Genomic DNA, 13,147 nt, shown 5'->3' with positions numbered 1-13,147 from the left:
TTTCATTGCTTGAGCCAGAAGAATTTAATATCTTCTTTTGCCATATATCAGCTAGAATTTACAAACCACTCCAAGTCTGGCTCCAGAAAACAGAATTTTTATTTCCTTTCTCAGTACTCTGAGTCAGAATGACCCACTTGCTTTGTCCTGAGACTCGTCACACTGAAACTATTTTCCATTTGAGACCCTCCAGGAGCAAAGCCATCCTCACACGCATGCAGTACAAACCAGTGTCCTCCAGGGTCCGCTGTGCTACCGCCACCGCAGCGACAGAGCCTTCCTCAAACCTGGAGTGACTGCCACACTTTGCAAGGACACCGTAGAGGGGGCACGTCCGCGCTCCAACTTCCTCCCGACGCAGCCTCTGATTGGCTCCTGGGCTTATAAGAAACGCGTGAATGAGCAGCTGCCGCGGGCAGAAACTTGCCGGAGGTCTCCGGGTGGCATCGCCCTTTCCTCTTTGCCAACCCGCTGGCGAGCCGAGCCGGGGGAAGATGAGGTCGTCCTGTGTCCTGCTCACCGCCCTGGTGGCGCTGGCCGCCTATTACGTGTACATCCCGCTGCCCGGCTCTGTGTCCGACCCCTGGAAGCTGATGCTGCTGGACGCCACTTTCCGGGGTGCACAGCAAGTGGTGAGGTGCAGCCCAGCGCTGCTTCTCTCTTCCTCCTCTTACGCAGTGTTTGAAGGGGATACAAAATTCCTCTGCCGGGTTCCACGAAAACGCAGGTTTTTCCTAATGCGTTGAGGCTATCGCTTTTTAAGGTGGTCCAATCGGGAATTTTCAGGGTATCGCATTCGCCTCCTTGCCAGCAGCGGGCTAGATCTGCATTTCCCCGTCTGCGTTTGTGACAGGGAAGAAGTGCTTGAATGGAATATGACAACTGTTTAAACCTTCGTCTGTCCTAAATATCTTCCTCTTCCTTGGTTTGCAACGTCAAAAGGCAAATCCTTCAGCATTTTATAAACCACTCTTCTCCACACTGTCGTTCTCCCATAGGGGCCGGCAGAGAGTGAGTTAAATGTTTTTAGGAGAGCTCGGGAAAAGCAGGCTCTGGTTCCTGGGAATGCAGCCACCTTAGAAGCAGAAGCAGGCAAGGGCAGTCTCCCAGTATCCCCAGTCTGTGGAGCGCTCCGTTCCGGGACACAGCAGGCAGGGCTCTCCATCCAAGCACTTGAGGGATTTCTCGTTTCACCCGAGGCAGATCTCATTTCAGCCCAAGAAAGGGGACTGGGAGGCTGGGCTGGCCGAAAGGAGGTGAGGAGGCGTTTCACCTGAGGCAGATCTCAGCTCAGCCCAAGAACGGGGACTGGGAGGCTGGGCTGGCTGAAAGGAGGTGAGGAGGCGGCAGCCCTGGTTTGCATGATGCATGTTTTCTGCTTGCCCTACAGCATTTATTTTATGTCCTTGGCTGTCAGATAACCTTTTCCTGAGTGAGGTTACCTGCCTTAACCCGAGAGGGTAGCATTTCTCTCCACTGTATCATGGGTGTGTGTTCATTCCTCCCATGGACAGGAAAATGTAACTGTCTCTGGTTTATTCCATGGTAAGAGGCATTATTTTTAGTGTCAGAGAATCTAAAATCTAAACTACAGTCTGCAGCCAAGGCTGAGCCCTCTGATTGGACAGTATTTCTGAGCAGCCTGCTCTATCTAAACTCTAACCTTCTCCAAAACTAAGCCTCCTCCCTCCTCACAACCTTGGGCTTTAATCTTAGAATATTTTTATAAACTCCTTCTTTCAGAAATGACAACTAGAGAAAGAGGAAAAAAAATCATTTCAACCTGAGAAAGCTGATTTTTAAAAAATCATGATTTTCCCAGAGGGTTTATATTCCTGTTCCCTGTCCATTCACTATGTGTAGGATTACATAATCTGTGGGGCTTTATCCTGTGAAAAGTCCCCTTACTAGGGTATTGTAGCTATTGTAGCACATTCCTAACATGGATTTGCTTTTCCTGAATTCAGCCACATTCTCACCTCCAAAGCTCTTTTTCTCTCTTACGAAAGGTCTATGAAACTATAGACCTCTGCCCCCCTTCCTTTCCTCCTGCTTCCTATAATGTTGACATGGTGAAAATGATCATCCCCTTCTTTAGCACTGGTGTCAATAAAGTCAGTCTTGGTGTAGGAAGCCCTGCAATCCCTCTCCTCCCCCATGAAATTATGTAATTTGAAAGTAATACCCTTCAAAGATTGAGGAACAGTGATGTTTACTTGGTGTTTACCTGGGTGGGCTAATGGTCTTCTACAATAGCTTAAACATAGGAAAACAGGAAAAAGATCAAACTCCTGTGTTGGCTGCAGAGATTATTCTTAGTTTTCAGGTCACCAAAGAAGTCTTTTCCATCATAAGTAATCTCGGACAAGCTAGGTTTGGAGAAAAGCTTTTCTTTCCCAGCTAGGCTTGCCAACCTATCAAGGACAAGGCTGTGTAAGGTCCGCCACAGAGTATACCCTCAGGTGGCGCTTGAGAATGATAGTGGGTGTAACCTGAAGTCAGTAATAGATGAGGTAACCAGTGTTCTCACCTGACACTGTGGCTCAGGAGTGGATTTGCAGAGAAATGGCTCTTACCACTTCTCTTCTAAATTGTGAAATATCAGAAAGATCATTATTCAGATGGAAACATATTCTACCCAATAAAGCAATTTACCAGTGTCACCTCAAATCTTCCTGAGCTTGCCCTGTAAAACAGGGCAATATCTGCCTTGTAGGTTTGCTGTAAGGTCTAGTAATGTATTTAAGTGCCTGGTACTTGTAGTGAGTCTTCTAGTTGTCCCAAAGGGTTCATTGTGGATTGTGGGAACATCTATAAGAATGCTCACCTTTTTTGAAGCAATAAAATAAATATAAACTGGAAATAATTTATATAGTTGAAACCTGGAGTGCTACTACTAAATTGCATGGTGTCATGGCCTGGCGCGGTGGCTCGCACCTGTAATCCCAGCACTTTGGGAGACCAAGGCAGGGAGATCACGAGGTCAGGAGTTCGAGACCAGCAGCCTCACCAACAAAGTGAAACCTCGTCTCTACTAAAAATACAAAAAATTAGCCAGGCCTGGTGGCAGGTGCCTGTAGTCCCAGCTACTTGGGAGACTGAGGCAGAAGAATCGCTTGAATCCGGGAAGCGGAGGTTGCGGTGAGTCGAGATCGTGCCACTGCACTCCAGCCTGGGCAACAAGAGTGAAACTCTGTCTCAAATCAATAAATAAGTAAATAAATAGCATGATGTCAACCTCGTTACTCAAATAATTTTAGTTCGAATTGATTGGCTCAATTACAAAATCTATTGAAGCTGTTTGAGAGATTAAGCTCAGCCTATTTCCTAACACAGCGTCAGCCGCCTACCATCAAGAAATGTGAATGTTATTCTGTTGTCATTGGCAAATACTTCACCCTTTACTACTCTTTATCTCCTTTATCTTGTACAGTGAGTCAGATGATTGAGATTATGTTCATTGCGCTTTTCTTCGTTGGGGTTCCCCATAGTCCCTAAGGAGAAACTACTTAGGCTCTCTCTGACTCATCTCAAACACAAATGCTGTTAGAATCACCTAAGAACTGTTTAAAACAAAACAAACAAACAAACAAAAAAACACTTGATGCTCAGGTTACACCACATACCAAACTTAGAATCTCTGGGAGATGAATGTTCTTAGCAGTGTTTAAGAAAAGTTCCGGCCGGGCGCAGTGGCTCACGCCTGTAATCCCAGCACTTTGGGAGGCCAAGGCAGGTGGATCACGAGACCATCCTGGCTAATACGATGAAACCCCGTCTCTACTGAAAATACAAAAAAATTAGCCTGGCGTGGTGGCGGGCGCCTGTAGTCCCAGCTACTCGGGAGGCTGAGGCAGGAGAACGGTGTGAACCCGGGAGGCGGAGCTTGCAGTGAGCCGAGATCGCCACTGCACTCCAGCCTGGGCAACAGTGCGAGACTCCGTCTCAATAATAATAATACTAATAATAATAAAAGAAAAGTTCCCCAGATGATCTTAATTGCAGCAAAACTTGAGAACCAATGCTCTATAAGATAAAAGGCATTGCTGGTAGACAATATATTTTCCTGAAACTGCATGTTATATTGCATTCGTGTTGCTGAAAATGAGCCCCTTTGCATTAGCATGGATTAGTTCATCAGATTAGTTGATACTTTGGCCCTAAGGGGATAAAATACTAGCTAGGCAAATTTCAGTGTTATAGCAAAGCCACCAGAAGACGTGAGCAGTGGAAAAGCACGAACAAAAGGAGCTCTGGGAAGGGCAGAGGTGTAATTTAGATGACCAGGCAGCAGGAGACTAGAGGAACAAAAGAAGAGAGTCTGGGGAAGTCCTGAAGGCTGATTTCTAAATGCTATGCAGACAGATTTTTTTTTTTTTTTTAAATGGTAATCTCAGTGCAGGTTAAAATACTGAGAAGTGTACACTGCTGGAGAAAATATATGTTAGAACCACGTTTTTGTAGAACGGTTTGACAATATCCATCAGAAGCCTTAGCAGTGTGTTTATTTTTTGACCCCATAATCCCTCTAAGATAGAATTTATGGTAAGTAATGATGGATATAGGCAAACCTCTAGCTATAAAGATGGAAACATTTTACAGGATTAAAAAATTTGTTCATCAGCACCATAAGACAAAGATAAAAAAACCAAAAACTTGTTGAACTAGTCTAAAAGCACTGCCACTTATAATAAACGTGAAGGAACATTCAGCAATCTTTTTTTCTTTTATTTGCAGCACCATTTCAACGAATGAAGGCCGGGCATGGTGGCTCATGCCTGGAATCCTAGCACTTTGGGAGGCCAAGGCGGGCAGATTACCTGAGGTCAGGAGTTCAGTTACAGGCGCGCGCCTGTAATTCCAGCTACTTGGGAGGCTGAGGTGCCACTGCATTCTAGCCTGGGCTGCAGAGTGAGACTTTATCTCAAAAAAAAAGAAAAGAAAAAAGAAAAAATTTAAGAGTAGTAAAAGACTAAATAATGGTAAATTCATATTTGGGAATACTAGGCAGTTAAAAAAATTTAGGTTGTAAAGTGTTTAATGACTTGCAAAAGATGTATACTGTGTGTTAAGCAGGAAAAGGCTACAAAATAGCGTATACACTATTTATATATCAAAACATGTATCTATGTTTGTATAGAAAAAGCAGAAAGATATAATTTAAAACATGATTTTTTCTTCTGGGCCATAAGGTTGTATCTTCAGTTTTTATGTTGGTATATTCTAGATTTTCTAAAATGAACATGTAGTAATAAATTATTTTAAAACTTCTTTAATCCAGGCATGGTAGCTCATGCCTGTAACCCCAGCACTTTGGGACACTGTTGCGCCAAACCCCCATTAACCTCAGTAGTGAAGGCACCAGGTTGAAGAGGCTGAAGAAGATTCCCAGAGCCTGCAGACAAGACATGTTTGTTGTTGTTGTTGTTGAGATGGAGTCTCACTCTGTCACCCAGGCTGGAGTGCGGTGGCGTGATCTCAGCTCACTGCAACCTCCACCTCTGGGTTCAAGTGATTCTCGTGCCTCAGCCTCCGGAGTAGCTGGGATTACAGGTGTATACCACCATGCCTGGCTAATTGTTGTACTTCTTAGTAAGGATGGGGTTTCGCCATGTTGGCCAGGCTAGTTTTGAACTCCTGACCTCAGGTGATCCACCAGCCTTGGCCTCCTAAAATGCTGGGATTCCAGGCATGAGCCACCGTGCCCAGCCAAAACATAAGGTTTTATTAGGGGCTTACAAACAAGGGAAAGAGTTCAGTGGTGGTGGGCTGGACAAAAGAACTACTTTATATATAGAAATGGGCCATTGGCAGCAGGCTGGACAACATATCTGTCTTTCTGCAGTACAGTGGTGGCAGGCAGGGCGGGAAAACCACAACTGCCTGCAAACATGCAGTTTACATAGCATTGTCACTTGATGTCCTCCCCCTAATGACTTCCACCTGGCAACCTTCATTTAACCCAAAACTCAGGGCCCGATCCCCTGTACATCCCTGAAGGGGTGGCCTGCCCCTCCACACCTGTGGGTGTTTCTCGTTAGGTGGAACGAGAGACTTGAGAGAAGAAATGAGACACAGAGACAAAGTATAGAGAAAGAAAAAGTGGGCCCAGGGAACCGGCGCTTGGCTTACAGAGGACCCACGCCGGCACTGGTCTCTGAGTTCCCTTAGTATTTATTGATAATTATCTTTATCATCTTAAAGATAAGGGAGTGGCAGGACAATAGGATCATCGAAGGGAGAAAATTAGCAGTAAGACATATGGACAAAGATCTCTGTGACATGAATAAGTTCAAAAGAAAATGCTATGTCTTGATATGCATGTGTAAACATCTCCATAAACCTTTTAGCAGCATTGTTTCAGCCTATCACATGGGGAGAAACCTTGGACAATACCTAGCTTTCCTAGGCAGAGGTCCCTGCGACCTTTGGCCGTGTATGTCGTGTACGTGTCCCTGGGTAGTTGAAATTAAGAGAATGGTGATGACTTTTAACGAGCAAGCTGCCTTCAGGCACTTGTTTAACAAAGACACATCCTGCACAGCCCAAAATCCATTAAACCTTGAGTCACCACAGCACATGTCTCTTACAAGGACGAGGTTGGGGGTAGGGTCACAGATTAACAGCATCTCAAATACAGAACAAAATGGAGTCTCTTATGTCTACTTCTTTCTATATAGACACAGTAACAGGCTGATCTCTCTTTCTTTTCCCCACACATCCCATGTTCCATGGTGGGGATTGCTCACATGTTTATCATATATAAGGAAAAAATCACTGGGTTGGGCACTTGGGGACTCCCTAGCTCAGAACACACATTTAGGTGTGTCAGCCCTACAGGGTCATTCTCAGAATGTGCTTAGGTTATTGCTATCAGCTGAGTTTACAGAGGCTGAGGTGCAAGAGGAACTTGAGGTCAGGAGTTCGAGAGCAGCCTGGGCAACATAGTGAGACGGTGCCAGCCTCCCCATCTCTACAAAAAATGTATTAAAAAAATAACTTTTTCCCCCAGGGATAATTTTTCTATTTCTAAAGTGGAATTGATGTGCGTATGCATATCAATGTATATTTTAGTATTTGCTTTATGAGGAAAACCGAATTTCTTTTAAAAAGACTTTACCGGATCCCCTGATATAGCTATCATAGTGCCATGCTTTGTGCTCAGTTACCTAGACTTAACATGAATTGAAATCCTGTATGAAGCTTTGGGGAGACACTAAAGTGACCTAGAAGAAACCATAGTCTAGTAGGATGGAGAAGTCATGTTAATATATAGCTATTAAAAAGCTAGGAGCTGAGAGGTATAGAACAGGTGTAGTTACAAAATCTCATAGGAGGGAGTTTAGAATGTATAGTTTAGAAGAGTGATAAACTCTTCTGAAGAGTGATCCTCCTGCTTTGGCTTCCCAAAGTGCTGGGATCACAGGCATGAGCCACCGTGCCTACCTGTAATTGAATTTTCAAGTGAAAAACCGGACTATATTGCCTGCCTAATCTAAGGTGTGTCATATTATGAAATTTTAACAAGCTCTTTTTCAGTGTTTAATAAAATTAAAACCCTGCAAGTCGTCACTTATTAAATGAACACCAAGGTGAGGAGCTGGTCTGGCAAAACAGAAATGTGTAGGGCAGATACCTAAACTTGAGAAGCTTACAGTCAAGTGGGGGATGATAAACCAACTGCCGGTGTTAAGGTGGGCATTTGAATGATGGAAGGAAAATGTGACTAAAGGTAATAATGGTGTCCCAAGGGAGCTCGGAGCATGAGCCTGGCTTGTCTTGATTATTCTCTAACTTACTACTGCTTATACTATGAATCTTTTCAGTGACATAATGTAAAAGAAGTGCTGAAATAGGTATTTGTGCTGCGTGTTCCCCTGTTTCTTATGGGTGACAGTGCTTTTGGACTAGTTGATCAAGGATTTTTATCATGCCAAATGTCCCCAAAGTTGTTGAGACTTAATGTCACCTCACCTGAATTCTCTGTGCATGATGTGCTTTTGGGCTGTGTGGGTGTGGTTTAAATGACAGCTCAGCTGGAAACTGCAGAATTCCATCGTGCTAACGTCTTTCATAACAGTTTTGAACTGGAATATTTACTGTTGTCAGGTAAATTTAACTTTAAAACATCAGTAAATAATGATTGTCCAGAAATTGTGATGATGCCTATTTCTTCATGCACATTGTAACTTCACTAACCACAATTTTTAGCTGATTTGCTAGGATTTTTCTTTAAACATATGGCAGCAAAAGGTTTTAAGAATAGTGTCGGGGGCATTATTTAATCAGTATTAGTTCTGACAGGTGAACAACCTGAGTTGGTCTCTGCAGATAGTACCTATGAAAAATTAAGGTCAGATTGATTCAGCTACCAGGTGTGTAAGATAATGCCCAATTTATAGTTTCCTTTTTATTTTTTCTGGCACTTCTACAAACATAGCCCTAAGCATAGAAATACCCTCATTATTTTAATGGGACATCCTATCTCTACCATGCAATTTGAGCTTGATCTGAGACATTTCTATGATGTGAAAGTACAGTTAATCATTCTTAAATGTTCATTTTATGCGCAATTGCTTCTTTTAAAATAACATATATTTACTTTTTTTTTTTTGAGATGGAGTCTCGCTCTGTCACCCAGGCAGGAGTGCAATGGTGCCATCTGGGCTTACTGCAACCTCCACCTCCCAGGTTCAAGCAATTCTCCCGCCTGAGCCTCCCGAGTAGCTGGGATTACAGGCACCTGCCATCATGCTTGGCTAATTTTTTTTTTTTTTTTGTATTTTTGTAGGGACAGGGTTTCACCATGTTGGCCAGGCTGGTCTCGAACTGCTGGCCTTAGGTGATCCAACCACCTCAGCCTTCTAAAGTGCTGGGATTACAGGTGTAAGCCACCACACCCAGCCATATTTACTTTTTAAAAGAAAATATGTAACACCACAAATATGTGTCATCCTTCTGCAGGAGGCATGCTGGTCCTCTCTGAATTGTTCTGATTTTAGTATATATGCTGCTGAAGTGAGCACCATGTATTTATTTTTGCTGCCAAATGAAATTATGTGGGAACTGTCTACCACTTCTCCTTCATTTTATGTTTGTATAGAATGAAGAAATGTAATTGACTTTATTATTATTTTTTTTTACCTTTTATTTTTTTCTTAGAGACAGGGTCTCGCTCTGTCAGCCAGGTGGGGATGCAGTGGTGTGATCACAGCTCACTGCAACCTTGAACTTCTGGGCTCAAGGGATACTCCTGCCTCAGCCTCTTGAGTAGCTGGGACTACAGATGTGTGCCACCATGCCTGGCTTTTTTTTTCTTTTTTAGGAAAGACAAAGTCTTGCTATGTTGCCCAGGCTGTTCTCAAACTCCTGGGCTCAAGTGATCCTCCCACTTTGGCTTCCCAAAGTGCTGGGATCACAGGCATGAGTCACCGTGCTTACCTGTAATTGAATTGTCAAGTGAAAAACTGGACTATATTGCCTGCCTAATCAAAGGTGTGTCATATTATGAAATTTTAACAAGCTGTCTTTCAGTGTTTAATAAAATTAAAACCCTGGAAGTCATCACGTATTAAATAAACATTAACTGAACACAAAGGCAAGGGGCTGGTCTGGTAAAACAGAAATGTGTAAGGCAGATACCTAATCTTGAGAAGCTTACAGTCAAGTGAGGGGTGATAAACCAACTGCCAGTGATAAGGTGGGTGCTTGAATTATGATAGAGGCATCTGTGGGTTGCTGCAAGAGTCTTGGAAGAAACATCTAAAGTGGACCTGGGCACTGGGGAAACGTGTCTAATCTGAGATGTCAAGGTTGAGTGCTTACAGTAAAAATAACATCTATTGAGCATATAGTGAGCATTTACTCTGTGGCAGATACTGTGCTATGTGCTTTGTGTGCAGTTAGTTTAGCCCATGGTATAGGTGTTCTTAATGTGACAAAGGAGGAGACTGAAATGCAAAGAAAAATGACTTGCTTAAAGTGACACAGTTTATATGAGGTAGAGCCTGAATTTAGTTCCAGCCTGTGTTACTCCTGAACTCAGGAGTTTAGATCTGTGCTAGATTTCCTTATAATAGAAACCAGAGAAGAGAAGGGTGAAAGGGGCATTCCAGCCAGAAGCAGCAGTATGTGAAGGTTCTAGTGGGAGGGAATGGTATAGCTGAGGAACTACAAGTGGTTTAGACTGACTGAAGCTTAAAGTTCAAAGGTCAGAGAGGGAGGCAGAAGGGAAGCACCAGTCAGGTGAGGAAGAGCTCTGTGGACAAGAAAGGAGCAACTGAAAGTCTTCTAGCAGAGAAGTCACATGCTCCAAACTGTGTTTTAGAATAGTCCTTCACAGTGGCAGTGTAGACAGTGGAATGTAAGAAAGCAAAAGTGGGCCAGGCGCGGTGGCTCACGCCTGTAATCCCAGCACTTTTGGAGGCTTAGGCAGGCGGATCACAAGGTCACAAGTTCGAGACCAGCCATGGCCCGTATGGTGAAACCCCGTCTCTACTAATATATATATATATATATATATATATATATATATATATATATATATATAAACTAGCCAGGCGTGGTGGTGTGCGCCTGTAGTGCCAGCTACTCAGGAGGCTGAGGCAGGAGAATCGCTTGAACCCAGGAGGTGGAAGTTGCAGTGAACCAAGATTGTGCCACTGCACTCCAGCCTGGGCAATAGAGGGAGACTCCATCTTAAAAAAAAAAAAAAAAAAAAAAAAAAACGCAAAAGACTATTTAGGAAATGCTAATTCGGGTGAGAGCATGAACTAATGAAGTGGGACTGATTTGGAAGACAGCTGATCAGAGCTGCTGTTGGAGGGGAGAGTATGGAGCAGTGGAAAGGAAGGAGTCAAAGATGACTCCTGGGACAGATTCTGGAATAGTTGGGTGAATGGGGACCATGACCCTGATTTGGGAGCAAGAGCAGACCTAGGGGTGAAAGTATAAAGTTTGGGACCCTGTTTTGAAATGTCAGCTGACTAGTCAAGGATAGCTGTTCATAAACAGCTGCATATACAGATCCAGAGCTCAGGAGACAGAGCTGGGCTGGTGATATGGATTTGGGAGTGGTCAGCAAATGGATAGTGGCAGAAGTAGTTGAAACAAAGGTGTTTGGAGTGAGAGAAAGATCTGGGGGATTCTACCAAGGGTGCCCCTGAGGGACACCAGTGGCGAGTGGAAAAAGAGGCTATCCCTGAGAGAAATGAGACCTTAAAGAACATAACTTTTTAGCATACCTCATGTTTATAAAGTACTCTAGATTTTATGAAGGTTTTTACTAATATCACCTCTTTTCTTTTTTTCAATAAATGACTGGTTGCCATTGTTATTTCCATTTGTCAGCTAAGGGAACTTGAGGTTCAGAAAGAGTCAAGGACATCATCAAGATCATATGATCAGGGCCAGGCACAGTGGCTCACACCTGTAGTCCCAAGGCAGGAGGCCCCTTGAGGCCAGGAGTTCAAGACCAGCCTTGGCAACAAAGTAAGACTGTCTCTGCAAAAAAATAATTAGTTGGATGTGGTGGCACGTAATCTCAGCTGCTGGGGAGAATGAGGACCTCTTCAGCGTCCTCATTAGCCTTTACCTCATAGGAGGTAAAGGCTGTGGTGTATGATCACACCACTACACTCTAGCCTGGGTGACAGAGCAAGACCCTGTCTCTTAAAAAAATTTTTTTTTTAAACCTGTGATCAGTTATACTGGCGAAATGGAAACTGCAATAGAAATTCATGGTCTCTTAGTTTCATGCCCTCCCTGCTGGGCTATGCTGTGAGGACACTCATGATAACTTAGTCACTAGTGAATTTTTTGTCCTGATTTCTTTTTTTTTTTTGAGCTTCCACAATTAATCTACATCAGTGCTTCTTACTATTTTTCGTGTCAGAAACAGTTACATTTGTGTTGTATACTGGGGATTCTGGAAGCAATTTTGGGGGAATCTGTATGAGCTTGAATAACAGAATTCACAAGATTTATAAAGAGTTACACAAATGGTTCTCAAATAGAATGCCAACTCTGATGCCAACTATTCAACTCTGTATAGTTAGACAAAATGGCTTTAAGTTTTTACCTCTATAAAATATTTAAACATTGATAGCTAGTGCCCCACCTGTAATCCATTTGTAGAATACCTGTTGGGAAGCTTACCTTTTCCTGGTTTGTAACTTTTAAAATGTATGTCTGTTATCGTTGATATTAAACACAGATAGATAGTCCCCAAGTTACATGTATTTAGGTAGCCATATAATTTATTGTCCAAACCAGGACATCTTTGAGAGTAGCAGGGACTGCTATTAATAATCATGCTAGGTCAACAGTGTTTTTTTCTTTGTTTTGAGACAGGGTCTCTGTGGCGCAGGCTGGGGTGCAGTGGCATGATCTTGGCTCATTGCAACCTCTGCCTCCCCAGGTTCAAGCAATCTTCCCACCTCAGCCTCCCAAGTAGCTGGGACCACAGGCACGCACCACCATGCCCAGCTGATTTTTGTATTTTTTGTAGAGACAAGGTCTCCCTATATTGCCAGGGTGGGTCTTAAACTCCTGGGTTCAAGAGATTCTCCTGCCTCAGCCTCCCAAAGTGCTGGGATTATGGGTATGAGGCACCATGCTTGGCTCAGGACAATGGTTTTAAACCTGAATGATTCTCAGTCAAACCAGGACGATGCTCAGGCTGCATTTATTTGACTTGCACACATTAGACCTAATCACGTCAAGGTTGTGAAATGATTGTTACCAGCCCTGAGTGCTCCAGTCTGACTGTTAATCCTCCAGTTGCCACTCCTCCACCCCACCCACACTTCCTATCCCCTGTAGAATAAAAGTGCTAAGTTCTTTGGCTGGCACTTGGTGCTTGCTACAACCTGGCACCATTTTGCTGACTGCAGCCTCACTGTGTCATAGATGACAGTTTAGCTCGTGAATCTGCTTACGCTTCTCCTGTTGTCCCCTCTGTCCCAGATGCCCTCCCACCCTTTTACTTTGGCCAATATCCCACACATCTTTCAATACCAACTCAGAAATCATCTCTTTTGAGAACTTCCCCATCTCCTTCCCTCTCACTGCCCTGCCTCAGCCTTAATTTCTTTCTCAACACTCTGCTAGCGTTTAGTTTTTCTTTTATGGCCCTTAGATGTTGCTT

General features: G+C 43.6%; 1 protein-coding gene and 1 non-coding gene across 2 annotated transcripts in view; one reads left to right on the top strand and one right to left on the bottom strand.

The window, feature by feature from the left end:
• Positions 1 to 263: 263 nt before the first annotated feature.
• NCEH1 (neutral cholesterol ester hydrolase 1) overlaps positions 264 to 13,147 on the top strand; it is a 98,414-nt gene continuing 85,530 nt past the window's right edge. Inside the window, exon 1 of the mRNA XM_050780067.1 lies at positions 264 to 632. Within this exon, the coding sequence (XP_050636024.1) occupies positions 399 to 632 (234 nt within the window). The 5' untranslated portion in view covers positions 264 to 398. The remainder of the gene's footprint in view (positions 633 to 13,147) is intronic.
• LOC126949442 (U6 spliceosomal RNA) lies at positions 8,924 to 9,026 on the bottom strand. The gene has a single exon (XR_007723743.1). It is a non-coding gene; the product is annotated as a U6 spliceosomal RNA (small nuclear RNA).

This window comes from Macaca thibetana, chromosome 2 (genome assembly GCF_024542745.1).
Source record: "Macaca thibetana thibetana isolate TM-01 chromosome 2, ASM2454274v1, whole genome shotgun sequence".
Taxonomy (NCBI): domain Eukaryota; kingdom Metazoa; phylum Chordata; class Mammalia; order Primates; family Cercopithecidae; genus Macaca; species Macaca thibetana.
The sequence above is the reverse complement of the archived record's forward strand: the minus strand, read 5'-3'. Positions and strand labels throughout refer to the sequence as shown.